The 15247-nt window shown below is 52.5% G+C and overlaps 7 protein-coding genes and 1 non-coding gene across 8 annotated transcripts; 5 read left to right on the top strand and 3 right to left on the bottom strand.

Moving 5' to 3' along the window:
- Positions 1-502: 502 nt before the first annotated feature.
- Positions 503-1669, bottom strand: Z520_06148 (uncharacterized protein; the record flags this gene model as incomplete). The annotated part of the gene is made up of 3 exons (XM_016776649.1): positions 503-1147; positions 1202-1411; positions 1526-1669. The coding sequence occupies 3 exons, from the start codon at positions 1667-1669 to the stop codon at positions 503-505; spliced, it is 999 nt and encodes a 332-aa protein (XP_016632191.1).
- A 1402-nt stretch (positions 1670-3071) lies between these two features.
- On the top strand, positions 3072-4903 carry Z520_06147 (uncharacterized protein; the record flags this gene model as incomplete). Its single annotated transcript, XM_016776648.1, has 4 exons — positions 3072-3145; positions 3209-3327; positions 3377-4369; positions 4563-4903. 4 exons carry the CDS (start codon positions 3072-3074, stop codon positions 4901-4903), a joined length of 1527 nt encoding a protein of 508 aa, XP_016632190.1.
- Positions 4904-5796: 893 nt separating this feature from the next.
- Z520_06146 (uncharacterized protein) lies at positions 5797-6866 on the top strand (the record flags this gene model as incomplete). The annotated part of the gene is made up of 2 exons (XM_016776647.1): positions 5797-5858; positions 5942-6866. 2 exons carry the CDS (start codon positions 5797-5799, stop codon positions 6864-6866), a joined length of 987 nt encoding a protein of 328 aa, XP_016632189.1.
- A 444-nt stretch (positions 6867-7310) lies between these two features.
- Z520_06145 (uncharacterized protein) lies at positions 7311-8099 on the bottom strand (the record flags this gene model as incomplete). Its single annotated transcript, XM_016776646.1, has 1 exon — positions 7311-8099. One exon carries the CDS (start codon positions 8097-8099, stop codon positions 7311-7313), a length of 789 nt encoding a protein of 262 aa, XP_016632188.1.
- Positions 8100-8625: 526 nt separating this feature from the next.
- Positions 8626-10073, top strand: Z520_06144 (uncharacterized protein; the record flags this gene model as incomplete). Its single annotated transcript, XM_016776645.1, has 2 exons — positions 8626-8758; positions 8809-10073. 2 exons carry the CDS (start codon positions 8626-8628, stop codon positions 10071-10073), a joined length of 1398 nt encoding a protein of 465 aa, XP_016632187.1.
- Positions 10074-10610: 537 nt separating this feature from the next.
- Z520_06143 lies at positions 10611-10681 on the top strand. The gene has a single exon. It is a non-coding gene; the product is annotated as a tRNA-Gly (tRNA).
- Positions 10682-11133: 452 nt separating this feature from the next.
- On the top strand, positions 11134-12025 carry Z520_06142 (uncharacterized protein; the record flags this gene model as incomplete). The annotated part of the gene is made up of 2 exons (XM_016776644.1): positions 11134-11298; positions 11357-12025. The coding sequence occupies 2 exons, from the start codon at positions 11134-11136 to the stop codon at positions 12023-12025; spliced, it is 834 nt and encodes a 277-aa protein (XP_016632186.1).
- A 1191-nt stretch (positions 12026-13216) lies between these two features.
- Z520_06141 (uncharacterized protein) lies at positions 13217-14883 on the bottom strand (the record flags this gene model as incomplete). Its single annotated transcript, XM_016776643.1, has 2 exons — positions 13217-14771; positions 14831-14883. The coding sequence occupies 2 exons, from the start codon at positions 14881-14883 to the stop codon at positions 13217-13219; spliced, it is 1608 nt and encodes a 535-aa protein (XP_016632185.1).
- Positions 14884-15247: the final 364 nt, after the last annotated feature.

The raw sequence follows: 15247 nt of genomic DNA, 5'->3' as shown, positions 1-15247 counted from the left end.
TATACATATAATCCATAGGCAGTCTGGATTTGTGACTCACGAAGGAGTGCAGTTGGGACGTTAATGGACTGCCTATAAATAATAAAAGGGCTGGGAGTGATGGAAGACGTGAAGGAGTAAATTAAATAGCATAACAAGTATCACTGCCCCTGCGACGGCATCAGGTGGTGAACGTGGATTATGGTTGTTCCACGCCGTTCCACCGCGAAAAAAGTCACAAAGGAAGTCAAGGCTTCACCCCCTTTTGTGCTTTGATTGGCATTGTCCTGTCACCGACTTGGGCCGCATTGCGTGACCGCGCAAACCAAGAGTGGAGTTTCGCGCTTGACAACAATCTGCCTGACAATACTACTTGTTTGGTTATACAGTGTTTGGACTTGTTGTATATCAAACGCAGCGCCTGGACAAACAATGGGAACCACCAAAAGACAAACCACCCAAACTCACACGAATTAGGATGGGCAAGCTGGATTACAACAGCCTGAATATGCCGCGCAAAATCTTACTTTGTCTGTCCAGCTGACCTGGTGGCATCATGGTTCACAACCCAATTCTCCGTATCTGCGACCTCATTCAACCCCCAAGCTGTGCTGCTGTCGTCGTGCACTGTCGTTCTTCTTAGATCTCGCTTGTACTTGCCCTCGAACGCTCCACCATTGGCTCTATGGAGCGTACACCGGTTGTCCCAGATGATCATATCCGACGGATTCTTCCACTCAATGCTAGTGGTGTACTTCTTCTGAGTGACATGATCGATGAGTTTCTTGATCAATGCATCGGATTCCTCCTTCGGGATGCCTTCTATGTGGTGGGAGTGTGCCGCGATGTAGATATTCCTGCGACCGCTAGGCTCGTGGATCTGGATGAGCCGATGTCGGGCCATGACACCTCCATTGGTCGGGTCGAGATCTTTAAAGAATTCTGGGGACCCTAACTTGCGAGACTGCGCGATCGAATGATGAACGACATAGTCTTTCTCCAAAAGTTCCTTCTGGAGTTCCGGGTCCAGCTCGTCCCAAGCGGTGCGGGAGTCGGCAAAGTCAGTGTTCCCGCCATTTCCTGGCGGGGGAATTTCCACCGCACGAAGTAGAGAGAAGCTTGCGCGCCTAGGGTTGAATGAGGAGTCGACATGAAAGAGAGCATTGCCCTGACATACGAAATAAGCCTTCAAGTGCCAAAAAGGGCTTTCAAGGGAGCTCACCTTGCCATAATGTGCTCTCGGACTATTGGGATCCAGAACACCACCTTGATCATCGATATTCCCAGCATCGAACAATTCATAGTAGCCATATCTTGGCCTGCGACCGTCGATCATATAACGTTTCATGGTGTCAAGATCCCCGATCCGTCTAGAGAACTCAATATGGCTGGCATCGTCCAGGCCAGTGTTGCGGAACATACAAACACCATACTAAAGCATAAAGGGACAAAGTCAGCGCCAAATTACAAAACACTGTCGCTTCAACCGGGCGATAAATTGTTGAGGGAGGGTTCACAAGGCTTGAGGAAATAAAAGCGTGGGTACCTTCGCCATTGCGGCGAGGATCTCGGCGAACTGTTCATCGGACAAGTTCTGGAAATCGACGCCCTCAACTTCAGCCGCGAATGTAGGGTGGAGTTTATGGATAGTTATGGTCTTGAATTCTGGCTCCTCAGCGTAGCTGCCCATCTCGCCGCTGATCTTGCTCCACGGTAGCGAGGAATTGAGTGGGTGCAGTGAGCGAGTTGATGGCCGTTCGGTGTCTGCTTGGCTTGGTGGAGGATCTTATCAGAAACTCAAGTTATGGTTCACTTGGCTGATTTGTCCTGTACAGGTACCTCTCTCTGCTCTGGAATGGAATCAAGAATCATCTTTCCAAGAAGATGATCGAGAAGTCGTCTTTTGTGCTTAGGTAAAGATGGGGCTCTTCAGTTCGTGGGGCACAATGTGGAGGAGGTGCTTCGGTGGTAAGACGCATTAATGGCGTCGCAACCGGCAAGTCAGAAGTGGCAGAGTCAGCAAAACTGTGCCAAACGGTGCCAAACTGAGCGCAAATGCCAACCTATAGGCTGGTCATCCATGTCATCCCAGTGGACAACAAGGCCGCCTCAACGTTTCTACAGGCGGGGCTGCTCGAATATAGCCGCCATGCCTGCATCAACATTAAGCAGGGGTCTGGGTGGAGCCTTGCATGTGGGAGTTTGGAGATCTGGGGTTTGAAGGAAAGGTCGGGGGTGGAGAGGAAAGGGTTGGACCAGCTTAGCATCCGGCGTTTCTTTAGTGGATAGGCTGGAAGTTTCTCGAAACAGACCTGCTTCTCACCACACATACGTATCAACAAGACTTCCCATTGTCAACGTGCCTTGGCTCTCCATGAGGCCGGCGGACTACCGTCTGTTCCACCGCTTCAGAGCATGTCGCGTCCCTCACGGTGCTCTGGTGGTAAGGGCACGTTGTTACCGACACATCTGATCTTCAGATACTGCATCCCTTGGTATCTTGATCTTCTCGGAGATATGGCCTCCACCCGAGTCTAGAAAGAGAAAGAGAGATGGAATGCAGACCGCTAATCAGTCGGGGTCGAGATGGGGTCGTCAGGCCCGACGACTGGCGTGAAGAACCGCTCAAGGCTTTTGTCACGGGAGCTGGGTAGGTTGTATGGAAGCAGTCTCCCCGACTGCTTCGGCCAAATACTTCTTCTCTGGCAAGGCCGCGCAAAAGTCAGAGCCGTGATCGATCGCCATGTTTGAGCTGGCCACCAGAAGACCTCACGGGACGGAAACTCATGGGCGGCGCAGACTGTCCCCCAGTAAAAGAATGACCGCAGCAGACAGGGATAGACCAATCAGTCCCGGGAATCGCCCAGGATTTGATGGTATCTGTGTAGATATGTACTTGCTTGCAGCGGTCTGCGTGTCTGCTTTGCTACCGACCGAGGAGCCTAAGCGAGGCTAGGGTAGGTACCCTTTCTCGGCAAAGTTGCCCCAAAGACGGTCATCAAACACACCATCAGAACACCCTCTCAATCTTTGGAATTTCTCACTTCTACCGACACGTTTCACTCATTTTCCGCAATCCCTCAGGGGAGAAAATGGAGAGCTTGAGTGATGAGGTCTGGGATGCTGTCATAGCTGGGACCAGCATTCCCCAGTCGCTTTTGGCGCTGTACGTTGCTTCTGACCAACCTAAACCAGGGCATTAACTGACTGACAAGGTGTTCCTCTCAAGGGCTCTTTCTCGTTCAGGCAAGAAGATCTTGCACGTGGATCGCCATGCCTATTATGGAGGTGATGATGCCGGCTTGAGTCTGGACCACGCCCAGGGATGGGTTGAAGAATTGCGGCAATGTGCGCAAACTGCGCCTCGAAGTATACGGCATCACTGATGATCTGGCAGTCCGAAGCACAGTGTTCAAAGATGCCTCGATATCGAGGCATGCCGACGACGAATCTGGGGCCTCCTCGCCACTTGGACCGTCACGATCATATACCCTGAGCTTAAGCCCCCAAATTATCTATGCCAAATCCGAGTTTCTCCCCAGCCTCGTCTCATCACAGATCCATAGCCAACTGGAATTCCTTGCTGTTGGGTCCTTGTGGGTACTAGGCGACGGGAAACTGCACAAGATACCCAGCACCCGTGAAGATGTGTTCAATGACGAGTCACTTTCAATGAAGGACAAGCGTGGGTTGATGAAGTTCTTGAGATACGTGATGCAAGAGGAGGAAGAATCGACAACGGCCTCAGAAGAAGACCACACCAGCATGTCGCTCAAAACGGCCTTGTCAACGAAGTTCAAAATCCCAGACACTCTGCAGGCTCCACTGGTAGCACTTGCACTGTCCCCTGCTGCAGCCGACTCGGTGCCCTTCGACAAAGCCCTAATCAGGATCAGGAGACATATGAGGTCTATGGGTCATTTTGGTCAAGGCTTCGGGGCGGTTGTTGCGAAATACGGCGGCACTGCAGAAATCTCACAGGTGGCCTGTCGTGCCGGTGCTGTCGGCGGAGGCGTGTATCTCCTGGGGCACGCCTTGCAAGATCTCGGTGCCACTGATGACACAACTGTTCCAGATGGCGGGGATAGTCCTCTTATTGAATGCACGCTTTCCGATGGCACCCGAATCCGGACTCGATATGTTGTTGGAAACCGTGATGACATTCCACTTTCGAAAGACGCTGTGGAAGAAGTGGCCTCGTTCTGCACTACCTGGAGCTCTATCAATATCATCGCGAATCCGTTAAAATCAATGTTTCCTCCGACATCAGACAATGGCCCCGTTCCCGCAGTCACAACTGTGCTGTTGGATGGTGGCACCCCTGAGCACAAGGATCCAATTTATCTGCAGATTCACTCAGAAGATACAGGAGAATGTCCGGCTGGTCAATGTGAGTCCTTCTCCTTTTCTGTCTTTTGATTTCACTTCCGTGATGATCCAACCTCGAATACTTATCTACATTGCCTGAGCATTATGTGCATTGCTGATAATTACCCTCTGACAACCTGATCTGGATACCCCTAAACGATGTCTGCTTCAAACTCGTCACGCGGTCCCCACTTTGCTGACTTGCGCCTGACTAGGTCTTATATATGCTTCGGTCGTTTCTGAGGATGCCTCCAGCAAAGATCGGCTCGAAGCTGCTGTCAGAATGTTTCTCGACACTGTGGGTGCAAAAGACTCACTCCTGTGGTCGCTCTCATATCGAGCTTTGGGCCCTGCTATAGACTCTTCTCTCGGTTCTCCGCCGCCACGGAAGCACCCACAGGTCATTATATTTCAACCCAAGCCACAAGACATTGCCTTTGATGATGGTGTCCTCCACGCAGTCAACGACGCTTGGCAGGTAATTTTGGGGCCAGAAGCTGCTGCAAACAGCACATTTCTGAGGTTCGAGGAGCAGGAAACCGAGTTCGAAGATTAGCACAGCAGCCTATGCTCGCTAACGTCTGGCTGGAACAGGTACGACTGTTCCAGCCACTCCAAACCTTCAGACCACATCCGTTCAAGCAGTCGTTGCCTCACATGACGCGTCTTGCAGTCTCCTGCTTCCGCGCTGAGAGGCGTTAGCACGATCTTGCTCTTGTTGCTACGTGGAAAGCGTGCCATATCGACCAGAAAAGCATCAGCCCTCTGCACGAGTTCATCCGATACGTGGAGTGTCCTCGTGCAACACTGACCACCTTCCGTCCCACCGTTCTATCGCCAATAGGCAGAGGTCCTCTGTATGGACTATAAAGCTGCGAGATCATCCACGAGGTGAGCCTTTGACTAATGTCCAAGCAATATTCATGCTGCCTATGCAGACGCTCAGCCCACATTGGCCTATTTTCAAGCAACTACAGACTTGAATTTGTGCGCTTGCAATGGTGTATTTTGAAGGTGTGTACCCGGTAGGGGAACAGTGTTACGCGATAGTGGATAGATATACTTTGTCCCTTTGGGTCCTACATCTCTGTGTTCACAATATCCCTTTAGTTAGACTTTCCTGGCACGTCCTCAAGGTCACTGCCAATCTGTCTCGAGGGTTGGTGCCGATAGTCCCAGAAAACCAGGTGTGCGCTGAGATGAGGGTGAAAGCCTTGTCTCAGCGAAGAGCAAATCCTCCAATGGGGTGGTGGGTGAGAAACAAATCCAACAAACATGCTAAACTCTGATAAGCGATAAGAGAAACCCTTGGCAGATTTGTTGCTTTGCCGAACCTGAAATTTTTGGGTTTTCCATCTTTCGGTCGGCTTGCAGAACAGCCACCCACCCACCCACCGCTACTCCCCTCGTGCGCTGTTCTCTTTTCGCTCTCTCTCCCAATCCGCAAGAATGTCATCGGACGAGATCGTTTGGCAGGTGATCAACCAGCAATTCTGCTCGTTCAAGTTAAAGTAAGCCGTGCGAGTTCAAACCGGTGCCTTGGGCATCAAAATTTCAAGCGGCCGTTGTTGTTCTAACAAAGACAAAACTACAGGCTAAGCAGCAAAGACCAGACGTTCTGTCGCAATGAGTACAACCTGACGGGGTTCTGCAACCGGCAGTCCTGCCCGTTGGCCAATTCCCGCTACGCCACCGTCCGCCCAGACCCCCAGACGGGCGCGCTGTGCCTCTTCATCAAGACCCCCGAGCGCAACCACCTGCCATCGAAGTGGTGGGAAAAGATCCGGCTGCCCAACAACTACGAAAAGGCACTCTTGGCCCTCGACGAGAAACTGCAATACTGGCCGAAATTCTACATCCACAAATGCAAACAGAGGCTGACGAGGTTGACCCAAGTCAAGATCCGCGAGAGGAACATTGCAAAGGAGGAAGTGAGGCTGGGTGAGAAGAACGTCCCCCGATTGGCTCCCAAGATTCGGCGGAGGGAGGAGACCAGGGAGCGGAAAGCGGAGAGCGCGGCCAAAGTGGAGAGGGAGATTGAAAGGGAACTCATGGAGCGGTTGACCAGCGGCGCGTACGGGGACCGGCCGCTCAATATTGAAGAGGGGCTGTGGAGAAAAGTGCTGAGAGGTCTTGAGAGGAAGGAGAAGGGTGAGGAGGTGCTGGATGACGAGGAGTTGGAAGAGGAGGACGAGAATGAGGAGGAAGTCGAGGCGGAGGTGGAATACGTTTCCGATCTAGAGGAGAGCGAGGATGAATTGGAAAGGGAGATGGAGGACTTTGACGACTGGCTCGGTGGAGAGAGTCCGGATGAAGAAGACGAAGACCTCACGGAAGAGTCTGGCGAGGGTGAAGATCAAAGCGAAGACAGCGACGAGGATGAAAGTGGGGAAGATGCATCGGGCAAGAAGAGGAAGCGGCCTACAAGGCAACCGCCTAAGCCACAGAAGAAGCCTCGTGGTCGTGTGGAGATTGAGTATGAGACCGAGCTGCCATTGAAAGAGACGGTGTTGGCTTAGGGGCTGCATTGTGCGAAGGAGATGCTATCTATCACCGTCGTGCATACCGTGGTTTGGAGTTCGGGGATCAATAAGTCTTTCCATTGGGGAGGCATTTTCAGATGCGCGACGCACGAGACTTGGCCTTGACAATACAATCAATGACACTGTTCAGCCGCAAATGTTGCACACGAGCCCTGTCTCCGCGGACTTAGCTCATCATTTGTACCAAGTCGGCCGAGCTCAAGTCCCTACTTCCACATTGCACCTGGGCAGTATCAAGCGGCTCTGCTGGTATTTTCTTGGATGGTCACTGCTGGCACGGAGCCGACCTCGTCACGCTTTGCGACAGATTCCCTTGACATATCTGAAGACCTGAGAGTATTTCAAATGTCAGCATTGACATCTGGATACAGGCATGGTGATCGAACACAGGGCAGAGTTCGAGCCGTTCTGGAATGCTTTTCATACCTCGTGACCCTTGAATTCATCTGTGGTGGTGATTTTTCGTTCGTCCCAGCCGCCCATCCCCAGGACGACCCGATCAAGCTTCCCAGTCAAACGGCATCCCCCCATAAACACCGGCCAGATCCAATCTATGAACCACACGTAAGACTTGGTGATGGAATCTGCATTGTTCTCCACGTGCTCAAAAAACAGGAACTCGCCGCCCGGTTTGAGCAAGGCCTGGACGACAGCGACCGTGGCGGCCAGTTGTTTCTGCGGTGCCGAGCAGAGACTCTTGACGGCGACAATGGTGTCGAATACGCCGTCCTCGGGAAGACTCGACGTCGTGCTGGAGATCACCCCGGCCTGCTTGAGCGCAGGGAGGAGACTGGCTGGTTGAGCTCCCGCTTCGAGGGCGACCAGCTTTTTACCGAGGCCATTCTTCTCCGCGGCTTGAAGGAGTAATCCATGCAGGAACACGTTTGGTTCGGCACAGTACAGCACCTCGATCTGGCCTGGCTTATAGTGGAACATTTGGTCGCCGGCCCCTGGGCCCAGTTCCAGGACCTTCCCGGCTGCGCGGGAAAGAAGTTCTTCGATGTGGTCGACTTGGACTTCCGAGGCGGCCATCTTGGGACCAATGACCCGCCAGAAGGATTCGAACCATTTCGAGCGGAAGGATGAAGGAGAGGTAACGAGCAGTAGCGGATGAGAGACTAAAGTTAGGGGAAGGTAGGCAATGGAGATGCTGAGAAGGAAGAGGGGGTCCATGTATGACTGCAATCGCACAAGTAGAGGTACAGCCATGTTTGGGACGCGACCGCAGCAGCGTTCAAGAAAGAGTGAATGTGGGAGATGGCAAGAGAGAAGGGGGAGGAAGCCTGGGTGCCGGTCACATACTCTGGTCACAGAGAAACATCCTGGGGAAACAGTGTGGAACCATGAGAGCTGGAAGCGGAGGAGTTATACTCTTACATTGCATACCATCCTCGTATCGGGGCTTGTTAACCTAGGTTCGTAGGTACGGAGCACTGGAGAATTCGCAAAGAACCTTGGACAGATCGAAGCCGAGCAGAGATGGAAGCGAGCTTAGCGAGGAAGCGGGCAGGCGTCTCGGAGTCTATCTTCACGTGGAGATAATGGAGGGCGTGGAGGGGTTTCTGGCCCTTCAAAAGTTCGCTCAACTCCGCAATCGGCGGCGCGGGCTGATGCATTTTTCTGTGTTGGAGTCGGATTGAAGAAATCTTTGGGAGAGTCGTTTGACTCATTTCCTCCTTCGTCACGACACCTTGTACATATTCAAGCCCACCTCGACTCCCTGCGACATTGCAATATGGCATCCCTCATCACCACAATCCAGTCCAAGCTGGGCTATTCCTCCCAGAAGGCTCTCCTTCTCGGCGCCGGATTCGTGACAAAGCCCACCGTCCAGATCCTCGCGGATGCTGGCGTTGAGGTCACCGTCGGTCAGTAACTTGGAGCTCATGAGCCATTCTTCTTGACTAATACAGTGTAGCCTGCCGCACGCTGGAAAATGCGAAGAAACTATGCGAAGGCATCAAAAACACGCGGCCAATCTCCCTTGATGTCACCAACCAAGAAGCACTGGACGCCGAGATGGCCAAAACCGACCTTGCAATCAGTCTGATCCCATACACCTTCCACGCAACCATCATCAAATCCGCAATTCGAAAGAAGCAAAACGTCGTCACCACCAGCTACGTTTCTCCGGCCATGTTGGAATTGGAGGACCAGGTCAAGGAGGCGGGCATCACGGTCATGAACGAGATTGGCCTGGATCCGGGGATCGACCATCTCTACGCGGTCAAGACAATCGAAGAGGTTCACAAGGCTGGCGGCAAGATCAAGTCGTTCCTATCATATTGCGGTGGACTGCCCGCCCCGGAGGCCAGTGATAATCCTTTGGGCTACAAATTCTCCTGGTCAAGTCGAGGGGTCCTGCTTGCTCTCCGCAACTCGGCCAAGTTCTACGAAGATGGCTCCGTCAAGGAAATTTCTGGGCCGGACCTCATGAGCAGTGCAAAGCCGTACTTTGTCTACCCCGGCTTCGCGTTCGTTGCATATCCCAACAGAGACTCGACGCCCTACCGAGAAAAATACAACATCCCCGAAGCCCAGACCGTCATCCGCGGTACGCTGCGGTATCAGGGTTTCCCTGAGTTTGTCAAGGTCCTGGTCGACATTGGCTTCCTTTCGGAAGAAGAGCAGTCTTTCCTTAAACCGTCCGCCGACAAAAAGCCACTAACCTGGGCCGAAGCGACGCAGAAGATCATCGGCGCCACCAGCAGCAAGGAGTCCGACCTGTCGTGGGCAATCAGCTCCAAGACGACGTTCAAGGACACGCCCGAGAAACAACGCATCATCTCAGGCATCAAATGGCTGGGCCTATTCTCAGATAAACCCATCACGCCACGAGGCAATCCGCTTGACACGCTCTGCGCCACACTCGAGGAGAAGATGCAGTACGAAAAGGGCGAGAGGGACATGGTCTTGTTGCAACATAGGTTCGAGATTGAGCACAAAGACGGAACCCAGGAGACCAGAACGAGCACTCTTTGTGACTACGGTGACCCCAACGGATATAGTTCCATGGCGAAACTGGTGGGTGTCCCTTGCGGAGTGGCTTGTTTGATGGTGCTGGACGGGAGGATCAAAGAGAAGGGGGTCCTGGCGCCGTTGAAGTGGGAGCTGGCGGAGCCTATACTGAAAGAGTTGAAGGAGAAGTATGGGATTTTCCTGACCGAGAAGACACTCGAATAAGGGCTGCAGTATTCTTGCTTTGAGTCCTGGTGCGATTGTTGATTGTTCAAGTAGGTGATGCTCAAGGAGGTCCTTGAACCAAGGTTCCAGACAGATAGACCGGGGAAAATAGGAAAAGCATGTCATCATCCAGCCTTGCTTTTACGTATTTGTAACGACTGCAACGGTGCAATGTGAGCGTGAGCTTGAATCGTCTGGCTGTGGCATTGCCAGCAAATGAGCAACCGCAGGAGGTCGAACACGTGTGGGCCGTTCTACAGCAGATAGAGGCTGGCTCAGATGTTAATATCTGTGAGATTGCCAGCGAGGTGAAGAAGAAAGGTTGAAATCCAGACGTATGCTCGGTACAGTATTAATTAGGGTGTAAAATGTTTGAATACCCTACTAGGCAAGCTAGTTGATTCGCCCGGGGAGTGGAAATGGCTCCGTGATTAGCCCACGTAGCAGGGTGCTTTCCAACTGAAAAAAAAATACGGGTTATATATGAGTTTACTCAAATTGTGGAGATAATTGAGCACAGACTCTCAACAGTTGCACGCGTGAATAGTTTAAGGGTAGAATTCGAGCTTCCCATGCTCGAGGCCCGCGTTCGAGTCGCGGTTCACGCAAATCCTAAGGTTTTGTCTTTTTGCTCATCTGCACATATGGGGCTTTTGTTGGCCTTTGAGACTTGCATTTGACTTTCCACGTATTATTATTTTTTCACCGACTCCGGCATCATTTCGTTCGACAGGGCCGAGAATGTTGTATGGGCTCTTCGATGCGAATCCTTCTTCGGTACTGGTGGTGCCTATTAAGGAAGTGCCCGCATATTCGTAAGGGCGGGACTCTCCACACGTGCTTGTAGCGTCCACCCCATGCAGGCATCATTGGCTCCTGTGACTGGAACATTCGCCGGGGCGCAGGCGGAGGTGCAGGCGCAGGTGAAGGCGTCACAACTTCAACTCCAAACACGCCACTCTTTCTTCCGCAACATCTCTCCTACATCTTCACCCTCTCCTGCGCTCCCTTGCCCATCCTACTCTCGACTCTATCGGTTAACCTCTCATCAGCACGCAAGATGGCTTCTTCCACCAGATACCAGCCCGCTCCTCAGCGCGACTCGTTCGACGAACAAAACTACACTCAAGCCCCTCCGAACTACCAGGCTACAGGCCCTGGCCCGGAGCAGGGCATCCTCGGCGCCCCCAGAACAGAAGACGACAATGTCCCGGACGACTTCAAGGTACACACTACAAGCCTCTCTCTCAGGTTATGATCTGCATACTAACGGCACTGTACAGTTTGGCGGCACCGTCAGCGAAGCTACCATCGACATCCGAATGTCCTTTATCCGCAAAGTCTATACCATCCTGACCGTCCAGCTCCTCCTTACCGCGGCCCTGTCCATGCTCTCGTTCTTCTCGACGGGCTACAGAAACTGGATCCAGTCCAACTCGTGGATGATGTGGGTGTCCTTGTTCGGGGCCATCGGATTCCTACTCCTCACATTCTGGAAGCGCAAGTCGTACCCGACCAACCTGGTCTTTCTGGCTGGCTTCACTGCGCTCGAGGCGTACAGCATCAGTGTCATCACATCGTTTTTCGAAAGCCGCATCGTCATTGAAGCCCTCGTCCTCACTCTGGCCATCTTCGTCTTCTTGACCCTCTTTGCCTGCCAGAGCAAGTACGACTTCACCAGCTGGATGCCCTACCTATTTGGCGGCCTGTGGATCTTGATCATTTTCGGATTCATGGCTGCCTTTTTCCCGCACGGATCCACGGTGGAGTTGATCTATGGCGTGGTTGCATCCTTGATCTTTTCTGGATACATCCTCGTGGACACCCAGCTGGTCATGAGACACTATCACGTGGAGGAGGAGATTGCAGCCTCCATCAGCCTCTACCTCGACATCCTCAACTTGTTCCTCTCTATTCTGAGGATCTTGAATGCGACTCAGAACAATAACTAAGTTTTGGTGGAAGATCGTAGGGAGGATTTCGTTGTGGGAGAGGCGCTGGGATTGGGGAAGTCAAGGGTTGGATTCGTTCTGCGGTCATGGTCGATCGGAATCGAGTCGTGCAACCGCTGATGCAAAGGGTCTTTTATAGGGGAATGCAACTCGCATTGATCGGGAGATGTCGCTAGCTTCTATTGGGCGATGAGACCGAGACTCAATTCCTTTTCAGCCGATGGAGTTGTACGGAGTATACAGTGCGCAGTCAAACGCTGGGGAATCAAAACGGCTTCTTCCTTGGACTTGGCCGGATATCAATATCATGTTGGAGGAGGCCAACCCGGCCCATGGCTTCATCTATTTGGCTTAATTAGATTGCTTCAATCGCAGGGGTTAGTGAAGGCCTACAGAATGCATCAACAAGTATTACATTTCGTAAAGCAGTATCCACACAGAAGGACAACCAAGAGACATGGGGAGATTGGGAGAACAAACGCTGTCGACTGTCTGCAATGACTACTAAGTAGATATAAAAGTAGCCTCTCTTGCACATCCAACCTGCCCTGCCCTGCCCTGCCAGAGAGGGTCACTTGTGTGTGTGTGTGTGTGTGCTTTTCCCCTTCCCTTATCAAATGTGGTTCAGAAGTTCAATTACAAGATCATGAGATTGAATTCAGGACAAGATTAATTTCTTTTTCTTTTTGCGCCCTGCTCAGCTTCAAGACTCCTTTTCCCCGCCCCGGCCTGCTTTCAAGGCAGACCACAGGAGATCATATACGAGGTAGATATGTGGTCTGTACCTCGTACTCGGTACCGAGGGTTACCGTTTCTCGAATTTCGCTCCATGGATGCCTCTCTTGGGGATAGGAAAATACGCAGATGGATCACACTCGGGCGGGTTTCGGTGCCAGGACTTTTTTCTAACAGTGCAATTGTCGTGTCCAGAATAGCAAAATGTCTTGAGAACGGGCTAATTTAGAACTAAAATGGGGGGGTATTTATTCGTTCGGCCAAGTCACACACTCTATTCTGCTCTTCGAAAATCCAAGACAGGTGCTCCTATTCCAATGATATGGTGGATATATTGCATTGAACAATCCACCCTTGTATGCCATCTCGACGCTTTGTAGCGCGGCACAATCTTCACACATTGGATATTCCAAACACTGGCACACGCGCCGTCTACCTCTCTCTCTCTGACCCCACTCAGTGCGCAACAATGAAAAAGGTATTCGTGATCAAACACACCACCATGACGCATATGCCGTAGATGGCCAACGCGAGGCTCAGCCTGCGGAGCAGCTTCCGGCGGAAATTCCTCGTCCGTTTCAGCAAGCTCACGCCGCTGAGGCTCAGAATGCCCGAGTTGCTGAGTAGGTTTTGGCCTTCGTGGTTCGGTTGTTCATCGGTACCGGCGGCGTCGTCAGAGTCGTCGCTTGGATCGTCACTCCTCTGCCAGTCGTAGTCGTCTTCCTCCTTTACGAGTTTCTGATGTAGAGGAGAATCGGGTGAAGATATCTTGTAGTAGAACAAACCCGGAAGGATGAAGGAAATGGACGTGCTCCCCGTTGAACCGACGTATGCCAGAACGGCCTCGAGGCTGGAAACGGTCATGGCGACGATGTAGCTGAGGATGATGATCACGGTGGTGATGGCGGCAAAGCGAGCCTCTCCCATCTCCGTGTTCCGCTTCCTGCCAGGTTGTAGCAGAGGGACGTCGCGCGGAGGGCTGGAATCGAGCGAGCTCGGTGTCGCGGGCGTGGAACGCAGTCTCGCTTTGAGCTTATCGGAAGGACGCCATTTGAGAACTGCATCAACACTGGCTCGACAGGGGTGGACTTGGAGAGGGTAGGAGAACATGACGAGCACGACTATCATAGCTTGACCGATCGTTGTGGACACCGAGGGCGCATATTGAGCCACAATATTTCCTCCAATTTCGTTTCCAAAAGACAGGTAACCGGTAATCGCAACCAAAATGTAGATGGCGGCAGCGGTGCCGTTGGAAGCGAAGACGACAGCGCTGGTGCGGAAATGGGAATTATCGCTGATCTCGTTGAGGATGCTGAACATGTTTTGATGGCATGTGTAGGCGAACACAATGACTGGGAAGGAAGAAAGCGCCGGAATAGCACCCGCCCATGTGAATACTCTCAGCGGCGTCTGGTAGTGCCCATTGGGCAAGGTGTCGTGTGCGGCAAAGTGGTAGACGACCAGGATGACCAGGTAACCAATGGATATCAGAGCGATAACAGAAGTGTATTTCAAGGAGTCGAGTCGCCGGAGGAAGGAGAAGGGAATGACGACCAGCATGAAAGCCGTGACCCAGAAATGGCGGTCGAACATGAACTGGCCCAGGTCTTCTTCACGAGCAAATCCGCGCACGACGCCCGGCATGAGGTCGCCAATGATGATGAGATAGCTAACGCCCACCCCAAAGCATTTGACCGCAATGGCAGCGTCAAAGATGACCGCGGCGTTTGGGTACGTGATTTGAGACAGGGCAAAAAAACTCGAGGAGCCTCGTTCCAGATATGCGGCGCAGCGAGTTTGCAGGTAGAGGCCAAACCCGGCGGTGGCACCAGCCCACAGTATCACAATTGTTCCCAGCACGATACCCATGTGTGACAGAGCGAGAGGCATGGCGAGGACCCCGGCGCCCACGATCGTGTTGAGGAGGTTGACGACGCTGCTGATCCATGATGCTTGACCGACGGTGCCATTGAGATCACGTTTGCTGAGCGTCGGGGTGGCTGGCCGCCTGCGGAGCAGTTAGGTTATAGGAACAGCATCGGAATGGAGGTCGGGGAAGCGACATACCGGCGGACTCGAGACTGCTGCCTGCTCGAAGAGGCGGGCGCAGGTAGAGACATGATGGTGGACAAAAGGGCAAAGGACGGCGCAGTTTATCTCGTGGGATCGGGAGTGCTCATCTCTCCCGCCCTTCGCAGGAAGCAGTTGACTGAGCCACAGTAGATGCGGATAGATGATGGCGGAGTAAATGGCGGATATCACTACAGCAAGCGGTGAGAAAAAGGAGGAAATGAGTGAATTGAAACGTCGGGTACAAAATGAAGTCAAAGAAGCACGAGAGCGAGAGCCGGACAGGAATCAAGATGCCAATTATGGCTGCCGATGGCGTCAAAAATGTCCAGCCACAAACTTGAATCGGGACAAAGCAGCAGATCCCCGGAAGTTTCCCCTTTGTCCCCTGTCACGACTCACGACTCACCAGAC

Source organism: Fonsecaea multimorphosa (genome assembly GCF_000836435.1).
Source record: "Fonsecaea multimorphosa CBS 102226 unplaced genomic scaffold supercont1.11, whole genome shotgun sequence".
Lineage (NCBI taxonomy): Eukaryota > Fungi > Ascomycota > Eurotiomycetes > Chaetothyriales > Herpotrichiellaceae > Fonsecaea > Fonsecaea multimorphosa.
Note: the sequence above shows the minus strand (reverse complement) of the source record. Positions and strands in the feature narration are given on the sequence as shown.